The 16804-nt window shown below is 51.6% G+C and overlaps 1 protein-coding gene across 1 annotated transcript; it reads left to right on the forward strand.

Annotated features, from left to right (window-relative positions):
- Positions 1-1390: 1390 nt before the first annotated feature.
- LOC147213848 (lysyl oxidase homolog 4-like) lies at positions 1391-15542 on the forward strand. Its single transcript, XM_086142669.1, has 15 exons — positions 1391-1508; positions 2733-3010; positions 3834-4399; positions 4758-4969; positions 9113-9151; positions 9233-9440; positions 9550-9730; positions 10986-11140; positions 11214-11381; positions 11855-12017; positions 12115-12358; positions 12434-12549; positions 12949-13085; positions 14607-14718; positions 14797-15542. The coding sequence occupies exons 2-15, from the start codon at positions 2734-2736 to the stop codon at positions 14865-14867; spliced, it is 2649 nt and encodes an 882-aa protein (XP_085998795.1). The 5' UTR covers positions 1391-1508; position 2733; the 3' UTR covers positions 14868-15542.
- The last annotated feature ends 1262 nt before the right edge of the window (positions 15543-16804 follow it).

Genomic DNA, 16804 nt, shown 5'->3' on the forward strand with positions numbered 1-16804 from the left:
TGTAGATACGTGCGTGAATATGTAACAGAGAGAATAACAATGGCGCAGATCTTATGAAATCACAAACCGCGTGTTTGTGCACGTGTATGTGTGTGAGTCTGTGTGTGCATCCATTTGTGTGTGTGTGTGTGTGTGTTGGCAAGCATGTTTGTGAACTCTGTGTGAACACGATGTGAAAAAGGGAGAAAAGCTATGGTACAGATTCTTATGAAATCACAGGGTGTGTGTTTGTGCATTTGTGTGTGTGTGCATGCATTTGTGTGTGAACATTATATGAAACAAGGAGCAGATTCATGTATGTGTTTGTGTGTGTGCCTGTGTGTATGTGTGGGTTTGTGTGTGTGCAAGAGTGTGTGTGAATATGATACGAGACAGGGAGAAAAACTATGGTACAGATTCTTATGAAATCACAGGGTGTGTGTTTGTGCATTGGTGTGTGTGTGTGTGTGTGCATTTGTGTGGGAACATTATATGAAACAAGGTACAGATTCATGTGTGTGTGTGTGTGTGTGTGTGCGCAAGAGTGTGTGTGCTCATGATACGAAACAGGAAGAAAAACTATGGTACAGATTCTTATGAAATCACCGGCTGTGCATCCATGTGTGTGTGCGTGTGAGTGTGTGTGTGTTGGCAAGTATGTTTGTGAACATTATATGAAACAAAGGACAGATTCATTATGTGTGTGTGTGTGTGTGTGTGTGTGTGCGCGTACAAGAGTGTGTGTGCACATGAAACAAAACAGGGAGAAAAACTATGGTACAGATTCTTATGAAATCACAGGCTGTGCACCTGTGTGTGTGTGTGTGTGTGTGTGTGCATCCGTGTGTGTGTGTGTGTGTGTGTATGTGTGTGTTGGCAAGTACGTTTGTGAACATTACATGAAACAAAGTACAGATTCATTATGTGTGTGTGTGTGTGTATGCGTGCGCAAGAGTGTGTGTGCACATGATACAAAACAGGGACAAAAACTATGGTACAGATTCTTATGAAATCACAGGCTGTGCATCCATGTGTGTGTGCGTGTGTGTGTGTGTGTGTGTGTGTGTGTGTGTGTGTGTGGTGTCCGGGGTTGCAGGTTGACCTCTCACATGCGCGGTGCAACCCGCCCACGTGCCCCGGTTACCCCACAGCATCCACCCCCATAAAACAAGCCGGAGCGGGTCGGTGTTGTTGCTTTGGCTAATTGCCCCTCCAATCAGCTGATGGATGATTGACAGCCCAAAACAGGAAGACGCTCGAAGCGTTTCTTCTTCTTCTGCGGTTGAAAGGCATCTTTGAGGGGACAAAAGGGAGAGAGGAAAAAAAAAAAAAAAAGTTACTTCGGTGAGGGGAAATGGGAGGGATGGATGAGGTTGCAGATCCGTGGGAGTGACAAGTGAAAAAAAAAACGAAAAGAGAGAGAGAGGAGGAGAATAGAGGGAGAGCAGCTCCAGACTCACTGCCTTCTTTTCCTCCGCCGTTCTGTCCCTTCTTTCTCCCAGTGACTTCGAGCCGAGACCAGCGGACAGGTGAGGCCGACCTCCTCTTCCAATCCTTCTTCCTCTCTCTCACCTTCGCCTCTAATTTTATCCCTTTCGTCTGTGAAAGGTGGATTTCAACCGATCCCGTGTGTTTTCTATCCCGCTGACCTCTGACCTCTCCCTGATTTTAACCCCCATCCTCTCCCCTCTTCCTCCGTTCGATTGAAAAAAAAAAACGAGTGTTTGTTCCCGCGATTCTCGGCCGGTGTTTGTTTGCTCCGGGCGTCTGGCGGTTAAATCCGTGCAGGCTTTTTAGGGGTTTGTGGAAAAGCCGAGGGTTTCCGCTGGCTGGACGAGCCGGCGCTACTTATAGCACCATTTTTTTTTTTTCCTGATCTCAGTGTTTGTCCCTTGCATGACTCCAAGCAAAAAAAAAAAAAAAAAAAAAAAGTCCATCAATCTTTTGTGTTTTCAGTGGAATGAGTGGATGAGATTATAATTGCATGTTTTGTTTTTTTTTTGTTTTGTTTTTTGACGGTGGGATGCGAGACCCGTATCTTTACATGACTACAAGGATTCTTGTGGTTTTCCTTCCGAGTCTCAGACTCGCGGCCCGCGGGCCAATTGTGGCCGCTCGGAACAATATTTTGTGGCCTCCTGCCTGAAATCAAATCTTTGTTTTAGTGGGTTTTTTTCTCACATGCATTTGGGGCTTTTCTACAGTGGGTTTAAAAAAAAAAAAAATGTGCAAGGAAAAAATGAAAAAAAGTAACTTTGCAATGTATTTTTTGCTTCAAAATGTGAAAACAAAAGGATTTTTTGATGCAAAGACATCTAGTGACATTGTTAAAACATTTTTTTCTTATTTCTGTAAAAAACACAAAATCAGTAGAAAAAAAAGATTAAAAAGATTGATTTATTAACCAGAATAACCTTGTAAACATTATACCTCCTCTTATACATGCTACCAATCTCTATGCAAATTTTCCTACAGTGTCAAGAATTTGTCTTTTAACGCAACCATATTTTTAGGATGTAATGACATCAATTCTTTTTTAATATCCATTTTTAAAATAAATTCATCAGAGGAACAGTTCATTACACATAAAGCTTTTTATCATTTACCTGTTTACCTCCTTTATACTAAAACACAGGAAAAATTCGGACTTAGTGTTACTTCTAGATAATGATTCTACTGGCCGTAAAATGAGTCTGTATGTGGCCGTCGGACCAAAAATGAGTTTGACAGCCCTGCCTTTCTTTCTTCGCCAGCATGTCTCGTATCGGCGCCGTCCGCGGCCTCGTCCTCCTCCCGCTGCTGCTCCTCCTCGGCGCCCCGCCGATGGACGCCCAGAACCCCCCTGTGCGTCTGGCCGGCGTTGGCCGCCGCGGCGCCAACGAGGGCCGCGTGGAGGTGTTCCACAACGGCGCCTGGGGGACCGTGTGCGACGACGAGGTGGACCTGAACCTGGCCAACGTGGTGTGTCGGCAGCTGGGCTTCCAGCGCAGCTTCACCTGGGCGCACAGTGCCAAGTTTGGCGAGGGACAGGGTAAGGACGGAGGGCGGGAGGCGTCCTTCGGAGGAAATACACTGCTCAAAAATACTAAAATAACACATCCTGGATCTGAATGAATGAAATATTCTTGTTTAATACGTCGTTCTTTACATAGTTGAATGTGCTGACAACAAAATCACACAAAAATGATGAATGGAAACCAAATGTATGAACCCATGGAGGTCCGGATTTGGAATCACACTCAAAGTTAAAGTGTAAAAACACACGACAGGCCGATCCAACGTTGATGTAATGTCCTTAAGACAAGTCAAAATGAATCAGTGTTGCTTCCTAAGTGGACAGTTTGATGTCACACAAGTGTGATTGGAGTTACATTGTGTTGTGCCGTATATAATAATAATTATACATTTCATTTAAGGTGCCTCATTTTACACTCGAGGACACTGTACGGACATGTACACAAAATACAGATTTGAAGGAAATCAATAAAAAACTATAAAAGGGACAAAGTAGTAAAAGTAAATAAAAAATAAATAAATGAAAAATAAAAGTGACGGAGCAGTTGTCGAAGCAGATGGGGGTATTAAATGAAGAGAGAAGAATTACATTTTTTAATTTTACTAAGACGAGAGGAACGCCGATGTATTTTGTAACTCACTCTGGCTCCCCCTGTGGTGAAAAGTGGTACGACCGCCTGCACGGCCAAAGCAGTAAAACTGTAAAAAAAAAAAAAAAAAAAGTAAAACATGAAAATACAAAAAATAGAAATAATAATACAAGGCATGATAAGTTGAAAAAAAAAAGAGTTGAAAAACATGAATAAAAAAAAACAAAAACTTCCGCTCCTGCCTCCCAGGTCTGATCTGGCTGGACAACGTGCGCTGCAATGGCACGGAGCTCGCCATCGCAGACTGTCGCTCCAACGGCTGGGGGGTCAACGACTGCACCCACGCCGAGGACTTGGGGGTCATCTGCAGCCCGGAGAGGGTCAACCTGGGGGCGGCTCCTTCCTCCCAGTCCTCTCCTTCCTCCTCCAGGCCGCAGCCGAGCCGGCCGAGGCAGGCGGCGCCGGACCCCCCGCCCCAGATCTCCTCCGCCAGGGGCCACGAGATCGCCCTCCACCGCAACCCGGCCTCGGCGCGCCGCGGCCGAGTCTCCCCGCAGGAGAACGGCCACGAGATCCAGATCCTGCGGCGGAGTCGCGGCGGGGCGCTCGGGGCCCAGCAGGGCAGCCCGCAGGGACACCAGCTCCCGTCGCGCCTGGCCAACGGCGGCGCTTACAGGCAGCGGCAGGAGGCGGCGAGGGGGGGGCCGCAGGCCGTCAGGCGGGAGGCGGCGGAGCGAGGGCTCAGCGGGAACCACATCGAGGCCGACCTGGTGTATCCCGACATCGGGGAGGAGACAAACTCGCACCACGCGCAGGTAAAAGCCGCCCCCCCTGAATCTTTTTCACCTAAAAGTCATCCGAGGACACAAATTAGAGCTCCTGAACCTTCGGGAGCCGAAAGCGCCGCCTCCTCACGAGGAAACAGGCGGATATTTAACACGCTTTCTTCCTTTTTTTGAATGGCTCCTTCCCGGTCGGGAGGCGTGATAAGCAGCCTCCGCTCCGGCTCGGTTTCCTCCTGCAGATGATTAGAAGGTGTGATGATTAGAGGAGCGGCGACGTGGCGGTCCTCCGCACGCCAGACAGCAACCCTTATGTTTTACCCCGACGGTTCCTGTTTTGGCGGGCGAGGTCGAGGACGGATGCGACGGTTTTCCTCCTCTGATTCTCCAGGGCTCCGAGAGGGGCCGCCTGGAGGAGGTCCGCCTGCGGCCCGTGCTGTCGGGCAACAACGGCGCCATGGTGACGGAGGGCGTGCTGGAGGTGAGGCACGCCGGGAGGTGGCGCCACGTCTGCAGCCACGGCATGGACCTGAGCGTTAGCCGCGTGGTCTGCGGCATGCTGGGGTTCCCCGCCGCCGAGGCGTTTGACCAGAACGCCTACAGGTGAGTATCGGAAATCATGGCGGGGGGCGGGGCCAAAATAACCCTCGATAGTTCCCCTTTGCTTAAAAAGAAACACCGTTAAACATTAGATCTTGTTAAAGCTAGCATTACTAACATTGTTTACGTTAGCATAGTTGGCTGTGTTAGCTAAGCTGCCTCTGTCCGATGCCGCGCTCTGACTGGGCAGCTAGCTTCATCGGGATTGCGCCGGTGGAGCGCTCTTTATACGATATTGCGCTCAAAAAACAGACTGATTTCTCGGCATCACTGATTTGGCGCTACATGCTAATAACGTAAGTCTAGCATGTCAATTTTAGCAAAAATAAAGCTTCACAGATCCTAGCTTGGTGCTAGCTTCTAAACCAGGAACTCCTTGAGCCACAATTCTCAGATCCTGTTCAGGTCAACGTTACCCCAACATCACGAGCTATTGCCAGTTTTCACTGTTAGCATTTAAAGGTTAGTTCGCGCATTTCTATTCGAGCCATGGTTTGTTTTTAATTATTCAGTCCAAACCAATCTAACAGGGATGCTGTTGTTTCCTCTGCCCCCCCCCCCCCCCCCCCACACACACACACTTACAGATCACATTAAATCTAGCATTGCTGACATTGTTTGTGTTAGCTTAATTGGCTATGCTAGCTAAGCTCTCCCTGTCCGATGCCGTGCTCCGACTGGGCAACTAGCTTCATCTGGATTGGACTAGAGGAGTGCTGAGCGCTTGCGTACACAACGCTGCGCTCAAAAAACAGACTGAAGTCACTGTAGGACTGATTTGGTGCCACATGCTAATATCATAACTCTAGCACGCCGATGTTAGCAAATATAAAGCTTCCCAGAACCTAGCTTGATGCTAGCTTCTACACAGGCACTGTGCTTGAGCTACAATTCCTGGACACTGATCACGTCAACAACGTTTCACGAGCTATTGCCAATTTTAACAGTTAGCATGCAAACATCTATTCATTCAAGGCACGGTTTGTTTTTAATGGCTCGGTCCGAATGAATCTAACAGGCCTGCTGTTGCTTCTCCTGCCTCCCCTCAGTTTCTTTTAGATACCTTTAGGGGTGACCTTTGCTTGTGAAGGAAAACATCAGATCACATTAAAATCAAACACTACAAATGTTGTTTACGTAATCTTAGCCGGCTACGTTAGCTTAGTTGGCTAGCAGACCTCAGTTTAGCAAGGGGAGGGGCTCTGATTGGACAGCTAGCGTCATCCGGGTGCGGCTTAGCGGGGGGTAAATTGTCCCCCCAGGACCGAGCAAGGCTTTAAAAAGCCCAGAGGAGTCATTAAGTTCAGTATCATCATCTTCTGCATCGTCATCGCCATCCAAGCGGCGTGTGTCCTCACGTGAACGCTCCCTTGCTACATCTCTAATCATCCCACTTATAAAACCCGCTCGCGGTAGCTTCTCTCCGCTCGAAGACCAAGCACATTTGAACGCGCTGGAGAATACACACATCAAACACACACGCACGCACGCACACTAGCAATCCCAGGCAAACCTTCAAAAACAGAACTCCCAGCGCCGCTAAATCAGAACACCGAACGTTCTGGCAGGACCTGGCGTGAAGTCATGACCCCATAACAGGTCCACGTGCAAACACAGGTTTCTGCACGTGCAAACAACAACCCGCCGTGTGTCCGTCCGTCCGCCCACAGTGGGCTTTTTATGGCTCGGCCAGCGCCGACCACTGGTCTGCCCTGCACCCTCTGTCTCCCCGCGTCACCAATAATTACCCCTTGTGCTCCCGCTCGGCCTCCTCCCGCCCCACCAACCCCGATCCCACCCCTGATCCCACCCTCGCCACATCCGTGAGAAGCCAGCTCTCCATCCAGGCCGCACCTGAGACCCGCCGCCGCTCGCCGCCATTTTGGAAAAATACAACAACACATTTCCATCAAATCCCGGCCCAGAATGTTTGTTCTCCCATCGAGATCAACCTCTGTCCGCCCTCCCTTCTGGATTTCATTCGTCTGAAACCGGCGTTCGAGATGCTCGTTTCTCATTCCCGCGTGTGCGTGTGAAACGTTTTCCCCCGCGGTCTCGGCCCGTTAACCCGCTCGCCACATTTTCGCAGATGTTTCAATTAGCATCACGCCTTCGGAGGAGCTAAAACCATTTCCCAGCTCGCCCCGTTTCGTCACCTCCTCCTCCTCCCGAGCGTTTTTCATACCTCTAAGGTAATTATCCCAACACCCAAGCCGTTATTTCACCCCTCCCCCCCCTCCGGGTCTGCTTTAAAGGGTTCTTTCGGGTCCCGTTTGAGGCGACCCGGCCTGCGTCGGCCCGCAGACGTGGGCTCTTACATCACCCAGTGTTTCCCGGCGCATGCGGGGGTTTTAAACGCCCTTTTTTTTTTTTTTTTACAAGTAGGGGGAAGGGGGTGTAAGTTGATCTGTATGCGCATATTTCCACGTCTGCTGTGTGTGAACCGGCACGCCGCCGCTCAACCGCACGGCAGACACCGCCGAGCGAAGCACGCAATTACATGGGCAGCGCTCAGCCCCCCCCCCCCCTTTCCCCCTGCAAACTAACCCCCTCACACACACACACACACACACACACCTCACCCCACCAAATTTACAGTCTGTCTCTCTTTGCTTTTTGATTCACCGCAGTTATGAAACGTTCGGAGAAGATATGGGTGGTAAATACGCGTGCAAAAAAAAAAAAATGAAATGCAAAAGTCACGCCGAGGAGCGTCCAGGTATGGCTGCATCTCGTGAAAGGATTCAAATATCAGGGAAAGGACTCTCTGCCCACCTGTTGTCGGGGCAGATGATGTCATCTCCCCCGCCAAAAAATAAAAAATGTCCCAGAATTAAATTGCGCCGTGGAGTCTGGCTGCAGAGATGGTTTAAACCCGGCATTCTGACTCATTTTATTCGTGCAGGGTGTCGTCACCCTGCACCTGTCTGTGGCTCCGCTGGTTAACGCCAGGGGTCGGCGCTAATAGGAGAGTGTGTGCATATGTGTGTGTGTGTGTGTGTGTGTGTGTGTGTGTGTGTGTGTGTTCTACGTACATGTCACAGAAGGACACTTCCCAGACTGCCTGGTTTGTGAGTCACTTTTTTTATGGAATCCTTCACTCAATTGGAAGCCCTTCACTCGCTTTCAGCATCGTTTTAACTTCCAGTGTGTGTGTGTGCGCGCGTCCGTGCACAGTGTGCATTACTCATCTTGCGGGGACATTAATCTCTGTGCAGACACATTGCGGGAACTTGTCATCTTTTTTTTCTCAGAAAACAAGTTCTTTTTACGAAACTCCTTGTTTTGTCAGTGAGGTTTCATGCTAGGCTAAGAATTAGGGTTAGCCGTGTGGTGGTTTGGCTAAAGGTAGGCTTCCGGGGAGCTAAATATGAGTTGGCGTGTGTGTCCAGGTGTTTAGCATGTGGGTTGTTTAAGACATGCTGTTTTTTACCCAATAACCGACACGTGTTTTTTAAAAAGTGTTGGGGTTGGCGCCTGGCAGAGGTTCATGTGTGCTGGTTGTTTTTCCGCGTGGACGCGCCAAGCCAGACGTCCACTCCAGACGTATGGACAAACATCGCATCAGAAATATCCATGAATGCAGAAACCGGGGGGTTAAGAAGACACAGTGAGAAGGTGTTTTTAGATGAGGAAGGGGAAAAAAAAGGAGAGGGAGAGCTATGTTCATCTCAAACAGAGTGACGCCCTCCCTTCGTGTTGTGTCTGCTCGGTGTTTACGCCTGTCGGGTTGTTTGTGCGAGGTTTGATGGCCGGGACGAGCGGGGGATGGCGAAGAAGAGGGGGGGTGGACGGCTGCGCAGAGAGGAGGAGGAGGAAGAGGGATAAGTTTTGTTTGTTTACATGATGCGACGCCTGAAAAAGTCTCCAGGAAGCTAAAGTCAAGGCAGGACTGAGGTGCGATGCTTTGTGGCTACATGCTAATGTCGTCACTCTAGCATGCCGATGTTTTCCCAAAACTTAGCTTGGTGCTAGCTTCTAAACAAGGAAGTACATTTGAGTCCCAGCTGAAAATGTGAAATGGAAAAGAAGCATTTGTTTACCTCATTACTTGTAATACCGGGGTTCCACAGGGCAGCGTACTGGGTCCTTTGCACTTTCCTTTAAATCGGTCCAAACCGATCTGACCGTTTCCTGTTTTCACAGGAAACTGTGGGACTCCAAGGTGACCGACCCCTCCTCCAGGTAAGCTCCCCCTCACCTGTGCCGCATCACTTTGCCGTTTTTACCCGATACGACCGATCTCCACCTCCTTTTCGTGGCCAGACTACGAACGCAGATCAGCAAGAAGAGCTACTGGGTGGAGAAGGTGCAGTGCCAGGGAGGGGAAGCGTCTTTGTCCCAGTGCCAGACCCAGCTGTCCCTCCCCAGGGCTAACGGCCCGTGCCGGGGGGGCATGCACGCCGTGGTCCGCTGCGTGCCGGGATCTCAGTTCACGCGCTACGGCCGAGCCCCGCCCCCGCCCGCCGTGCCGGTAAGTCTGGACGCAGATCGGATATCTTCACATCGTTCGATCCGGATAAGAATGAAACCAAATGTGGTGAGTGCGCGAGACTCGAAGCTGACGGCGACCTTTCCTACAGCCCGTAGTTCGTCTGAAGGGCGGCGCCCGGCTGGGAGAAGGTCGCGTGGAGGTGCTGAAGGAGGGGAAGTGGGGAACGGTGTGCGACCACCTCTGGGCCGTCCCCGCGGCCAGCGTGGTCTGCAGGGAGCTCGGCTTCGGGACGGCAAAGGAGGCTCTCGGCAAGGCTCACCTGGGACAAGGTAAGACGAGCGACGGCTAAAGCTAGCTTCCTTGACCTTCATGATATTCTGGGAATCGGGAAAGACATAATAAATACCGGGCTGCTGGTCTGGTAAGTGCTTGCGACTCCCGAGTGAGGAGACCGCTTCCGGCTTCGGGTTTGCGTTTCCCACGGTCGCTAGCGTGCAGCCCCGGCGACGGCCTGCCGGAAAATACCGCTTTAGAAATAAATTCTTCAAAAAATAAACATCCAGTACCAGCACCTCATGTGCTCCCGCCCGGGTTCTGGTCGACAAATTATTTCCGAGGCCCCGCGTTTGACAGGTGACGGGTTGAACCCGGCATTACATGTTATAAATCTAAAACGGTTCACCAAAACGAGCGCTTGTTCAGCTAACAGCTAGCCGCTCAAAGGTTGCTCGGACGGCGTAGCCGGGGGGGGGGAACGATGAAACGCTTCGCGGAGCCGAGCAGACAAACAAACCCTGGGAAGGTTCTCGCAGAGCGGGCCTGAGAGGCCGGCGGCCGAGGAAACGCACCCGTGACCAATTATACGCCTCTAAAACTATGCTGGGGAGGTTCCAGCCGCCCAAACAATGGCCCGCGCGGTCGTCAAAATAAACCGGCTGTGTGTGAACGGCCGGCGGAGGCTTTGAAAGCCAGGATGTCGGCGCCGATCAGCGCCAAACACCCGCCGCGGGTTGTGATTACTTTGGCGCTACATGTGTTGCGCCCCGAGGAAACACACACGGACGGCGGTCGTCCGAGACGACAGACTTTCGCACGGCTCGGCCGTCGTCCCTTTTTCGTTGTTGTTGTCGTCGTCGCGCTCGCCGCGCTTTTGGCTGCTACTCTGTAATCACCTTCGCTTCCTGCTATTATCTGTCTGCCCAAATGAGCGTGGAGAATTCGGGCCCGCCAGGTCACGCGAGGAGGCCGGTTCGGCTCGGCTTCCAGGGGAAGCGGCCGGTGGCCGGCGCGGCCCGAGGCGAGGCCACCTGGATCCACGCTTGATGACATCATTAGCTATTTAGGGCCCAAATTATAGGGCTTAATGGGGCTCTGGCCCGAGTTGCGCACACCTCCGCCAGTTCAAGCCCTCCCTTCATTTCTGTGGCTATTTCAGTCGCCCTGGCGTGCGGCGGCGTGCACGCTAATTTGGCCGAGCCCGGCGTCGGGGCCACATCAGAGGTGCTTTTAATCTAAAGCCGCTCATACGGTGGTTCTCCTGCGACACGAAGCTTGAAACCCCTTCCCTCCTTCCCCTTCCCGCAGGTACCGGCCCCATCCACATGAACAGCGTGCAGTGCACGGGCCGGGAGCAATCCATCGCCGAGTGCACGTACAGGCCGGTGCCGCTGTACAGCTGCAAGCACAACCAGGATGTGGCGGTCCGCTGCAACGTCCCCGACATCGGCACGCAGGCGACGGTGAAACCCCGCCCCCTCGCTTCCCCTCCCGCCGGCGGGCGCGCACGTGCTAACCCTCGCATCCGCTCCCCAGGTGCGCCTGGCCGGGGGAAGGGACTCGTCGGAAGGTCGCGTGGAGGTGCTGATGGAGGTGGGAGGAGCCAAGCGCTGGGGCGCCGTCTGCAGCGAGAGCTGGGGGCTGAACGAGGCCATGGTGGTGTGCCGGCAGCTCGGCCTCGGGTTCGCCTCCTCCGCGCACCAGGTGACCGGCCGGATCGCGAGCTCGCCGTCACGTATCCGCTTCCCTCTCCGCTCACACACACATGCTGCCGTTTGCGCGTCCACGCCGTGTTATTACCCAGTAATTACAGCCTTTCTCAAACGTCCGGCACACTGAAATAAAAAAAAAAAAAAGAAGGGGAAAGTTAGGCGAAAAAAGAAAGATGGGGAGAAATTCACAGAGCAAACAAACTGAAAATAGCACCATGCATGGAAAGGGCAGCGCATGCGTGTATGTGTGTGTGTGTGTGTATGCTGGGAACATTTAACAGGCGGTTTTGAAATTGCGAAAATGAGTGGAAAGTGTGATAATGTTTACTGATAGTTCCTGTAATAACCAGGGGTCTGTTTACTGCAGTGGCTGCCGTTGGAAGCTGCACAACATACACTCAACCATTTACCCATGCACATTTAAATTAAATGTATGTGTGTGTGTGTGTGTGTGTGTGTGTGTAGGAGACTTGGTACTGGGCCGGATCCCGGGACGCCGCCGGCGTGGTCCTGAGCGGGACCCACTGCATCGGCACCGAGCTGTCCATCCAGCAGTGTCGCAGGAACACCAACGTGTACTGCCCCAGGGGGGGCGACGGCAGGGCGGCCGGCGTCACCTGCGTGGAAAGTCAGCACACACACACACACACACACACACACACTTTTTTTTTTTTTTTTTTTTTTTTTTTACTTCTCGGATAAAAGCTGACCCCGCTCCCCTACAGCCGCTCCGGATCTGGTCCTGGACGCCCAGCTGGTCCAGGAGACGGCCTACCTGGAGGACCGACCCCTCCACCTGCTCAGCTGCGCCAACGAGGAGAACTGCCTGTCCTCCTCGGCCGCCAGGATGCACTGGCCTCACGGCCACCGCCGCCTGCTGCGCTTCTCCTCCCGCATCATGAACCTGGGTCGCGCCGACTTCCGTCCGCGGGCCTCCAGGGAGAGCTGGACCTGGCACCAGTGCCACAGGTGAGGTTCCACCCGTTCGGGTCGGCCGTCGATGGCGCGTCCCGCCTCTGACCCCCCCCCCACGTCCGCCTCCAGGCACTACCACAGCATCGAGGTGTTCACCCACTACGATCTGCTGACCCTCAACGGCACCAAGGTCGCCGAAGGTCACAAGGCCAGCTTCTGCCTGGAGGACACCTACTGCCCCGACGGTGAGGAGGACCGACGCACCGGTTTAATAAACCCGATCCCATAATAATCCTTCGCGGAGTCCAAAACCTAAACGTATCCAGATGCGGTTTCTATTTATTTCAGTCGTAAAACCGCCGTGGCTTTTTTTTTTTTTTTTTTTAATCTCCTAATTACTGTGACCTTAGCTTGTCATTTCCCCGTCGAGCAGAATTTAGATGTCACATTTTGGGGTTATGAGCGTCGGCCGCGGGATCGGCTCCCGCGTTCGGGATAAGCAGATAATGCCGGCGGGATATGATTATAACACTGTTGTTACAGCGCTATTACACTGAAATAACACTGTTATTACAGTGTTATAACACGGGCGATTACACCGCCGATCTTGGTCAAGGCTTAATGACGGCTTTCCTCCGTGCCAGGCATCCATAAGCGCTACGCCTGCTACAACATGGGCCAGCAGGGCATCTCAGTGGGCTGCTGGGACACCTACCGCCACGACATCGACTGCCAGTGGATCGACGTCACCGACGTGCGACCCGGCGAATATATCTTCCAGGTGAGGAGCCCGGCTATCAAAGTTGATAAAATTTTCCCTCCAGTCATTTGCTTTTAAAATTCCAAAACACAGTGTGTGTGTGTGATAAGGATATGAGACACAAACCACAGTGAAAGCACTTTCTGCATGTAGACGGCTGCAATTTGTGATAAACGTCTCCTGGCTTCCTGGCTGGGGTTTCATTCACTCAGGTGAACAAAACGTATGTAGTTCCAGGACATGGGTGTGTGTGTGTGTGTGTGTGTGTGTGTGTGTGTGTGTGTGTGTTTGTGTGTGTTTAGGGAGAGTCAATTTAGTCTGGATTTATATAGAAACTAGACCTGCTATTACTCCTTTTTCAGAGGCTGCAGGCCTATTGGCAGTGGAAAGACTCGGTCAGCGCGTTATATTTTTATATTTGCACAGAGCGACATTTGTGCCTGTCCGACCTCTCTCTCATCCCCCACTTTTATTTTATTTATTTATTTTTTGCCACCGTTTTTTTTTTTTTTTTTTTTTTTTTTTTTTGGGGGGTTTTTGAAGCTCGGCGGCACCGAGGCCGTGATCTTTTACGGTTTCTAATTATTCGTGCGTTTACGAGAATCTCGGATGTTCGGGGGAAGGGGGGAGGGGGAGGTCCACTTCGTTGCCATGACGACGACGATGCGGTTTTCCGACGGCGATGGTTTATACGCGCGGCACAAATTGCCGAGAGGAGCGAGGGATGCTCCCGGGGAGGCAGGGCGGCGGCCATTTTTAGGAGCGTGCATTTAAGAGATGAGTCACGTCCGCCTCGGCCTGATTGCTGGTGGAAAGACAAAAAGAGAAAAAGAGAAACGATTAAATCCACCGCCCGACGTCGAAGGTGGAGGCCCGTCAGCGAGGCCTCCATCCACCGCAGACCAGACGGGCCAACGTCGAGTTTCGGCCCGAACGACGGAAAGAAACGACCCGAACGGAGCGGTCGTCTTCGCTGAAGACGCGGGGCGGGTTATCTGTTTGATGTCCCGCATCGGGGAAATTCATTTGCGAGCAGACGGGGGCGGGATCCACGTAACCGTGGCGACGGTCTTAATGACAGGCTTGCGACTTGGAAGCCGAAGCCCGAGACTGTCGGACGTCTTCCCCCTGCACGGGAGATAACAGTGGAAAGTGATGTAATGCGTCCCACACACACACACACACACACACACACACACACACACACACACACACACACACACACACACACAGGCCGACAATAACTGGTCCCCGCGGGGAGCCGCTTGCTTTCTGCCTGAAATAGTCCTAGGTTTGGTCTGTGTTGCTTTATTAAAACGACACTCCTTGCAATTAGTCTAAACTTAGACGCGGCTAAGCTAAGCTATTTCTGGTCCGTATGGTTCTGAGTGCGGGGGGGGTTGGGGCGAGAACTGGGTCAGGAGGCTTTTTCTTCAAAAGAAGGACAGACTCAAAGGGAAAAAATCAGGTCGGTGACGCCCGATCGTCCCCGGCGACGCTTAGCGACCGGCGCCGTCTCAGATGTTTTGCTTCCCGCGACAGGTGGAGGTCAACCCGTCCCTCGACATGGCCGAGTCCGACTTCCAGAACAACGTGATGCGCTGCCGGTGCAAGTACGACGGCGCCCGGGTTTACATGTTTGGATGTCACGCAGGTGAAGTGTGTGTGTGTGTGTGTGTATACCACCCCCTTCCCCCAACAAGGGCCTGACATTTTATATCCACATTACCAGGCGATGCCTACAGCGCCGAGGTAGAGGACTTGTTCGACCACCAGCGTCAGATCTCCAGCAACTTCCTGTGAAGAGGAGGGCGCACCGACACGCCGACCTGCCAGCCGCCCGGCTCCTCCACACACACACACACACAAACACACACACACTTCAGCCTGGCCAGGAAAGGAAATGACTGAAAGGTGAACATGACTGAATACAACCCTCAGTGACTCTTCAGGTTTAAACAATCCTACAGAAATGTCAGAAAATTATAATAAATATATATATATATAAATATGTATATCTATACTTCAGTTTACATTTTTCTTTAAACTTTTATTTTTCAATTGAAACTCGTGATCAGGCCCGACAGGAACCACACCGACAGGAAGTGACGGCGCCACGCCGCGCCTTTTGCCGCCTCAGGTCACGAACGGCGGCATTTACGTGTGGAGTTTTTTTTTTTTTTTTTTCCACGGTGCTAATTTTTCCTTATTTGAATAAATATTGTAATGTATTGCACAGGTATGGTCATGTACAGTTTTATATTACCTCTCTGGATTGATGTGCTCTAGGTCTCTAATTTATACAGAGTTTTAATGTACTTTGTGAGTTGAACCCTGTCCCTGTGTTTTGTACTGTTAATTTTATTATGAGAGGTATTTGACCGGCGCGGCGGCGCAGTCGCCCAGGCTGTGCCGCCGCTTTGCGCCTTTCGGCCACACCTAATGTTAGAGAAAGAATAAACGTGGGATTGACAAACTGTATTCTTTACTGGAGACATGCTTATTTTGCTGCAAGGCTTTTGCTAGCAGAAAGGCGATGCTAACGATAAACGTTTCAGTAGAGGACGCGCTGAACATGCCGAGAAAACACGTTTATATCACGGTTTCACCACCAGGGGCGCTAAAGGTCCCCTTTGTTGCTGCTCCTCCTGACAAACTCGTTAAAAAAGTACCGAATCCGAACACAGACCGGGTGTTTTATATTACCGTGCATTCAGATGTCAAATAAGTCAAGCTAGCAAAAAGTGTCGGAGCTCCTGTAGCTCCTCCTCCCGTCCTTTCGAAACACCGAACGACGCCGATCCAAACCTCCGATCGCCGCCATAAAGTGCAAAATCAGCAAGCGGTGGTCTTCAAGAGTGACCTCCTACATCCCATAGTAATCTCTCGGTCGCCAGCGACCTCAACATGAATTTCACGGCATTAACGTCAGTGCAGGGGTAATAATAAATTACTCCCCCCTCCAAAAAAACAGCTACTTTGGTCACATCTATATCAGGTTGCTGCAGGGCTCGGAGACAGCGGTTAAAAAGCGCTAGTTAGCGGTCGCCCGGTTTGGTTTGGGCGCCGGCCGGTTTTGGTCAGGTTTGGAAAAATAACGGCGATTCGGGTCCAAAACAGACAAGAGAGTTGTAACTCTTTAACAAAGCGAACGTGACGGCGGTGCGGGAAATCAGACGGTCAACAAACGGACCAATGAGGGCTCCTGAAAACGGAGATCCCGCCGCAACTAGCGACCTGTCGCATCCGCAGCTTAATTCCCTTTTAGCTACCAAGAATTAGCTGATGCGTTAGCAGTCGCCGTGCCGTCAACCATCAAACCGCACTTACACCGGTTGAAAGCTAGGGGGCGCAATCTGCGCAGCCAGATGTAAAAATCATTGATTTAAAAAATGGATTTGAGTCACATAACGGGTTTGTTTTGCCGGAGGCGGTCGTTGCCGGGAAACGCAACATCCGCGAGATCACCCCGTGGTTTGGTGTCTTTTGAACACCCGTGGTTGTTCTCTCCTTGTGGGAAAAGAGCCGGCTCACGGTTGTGGCGCCCGGCGGACTCACACGACGACGGCGGCGGCAAAGGAGGAGCGGCTCGTGTTTGCTTTGGCAAAAAATATATCCAACTCCATCTCATCGCCCCTGCAGGACTTTTGGAGAATGAAATAAAAAGGGTGAATTTCCTGTTGCTTTCTCAGCCACCAGGAAACCGGCGTTTCAGAAATATTTCTTGTGTTTCCCTGAAT

Source organism: Fistularia commersonii, chromosome 35, assembly GCF_037954325.1.
Source record: "Fistularia commersonii isolate RoL2024-O1a breed Wild chromosome 35, RoL_Fcom_v1.0, whole genome shotgun sequence".
NCBI classification, from domain to species: domain Eukaryota; kingdom Metazoa; phylum Chordata; class Actinopteri; order Syngnathiformes; family Fistulariidae; genus Fistularia; species Fistularia commersonii.

Excerpts from the sequence above, each read along its gene's own strand:
- LOC147213848 (XM_086142669.1), top strand. The coding sequence starts at position 2,734 with ATGTCTCGTATCGGCGCCGTCCGCGGCCTCGTCCTCCTCCCGCTGCTG. Across the intron at positions 9,731-10,985 it reads CAAGGCTCACCTGGGACAAG|GTACCGGCCCCATCCACATG; the intron begins GTAAGACGAGCG and ends CCCTTCCCGCAG. Across the intron at positions 13,086-14,606 it reads CCGGCGAATATATCTTCCAG|GTGGAGGTCAACCCGTCCCT; the intron begins GTGAGGAGCCCG and ends TTCCCGCGACAG.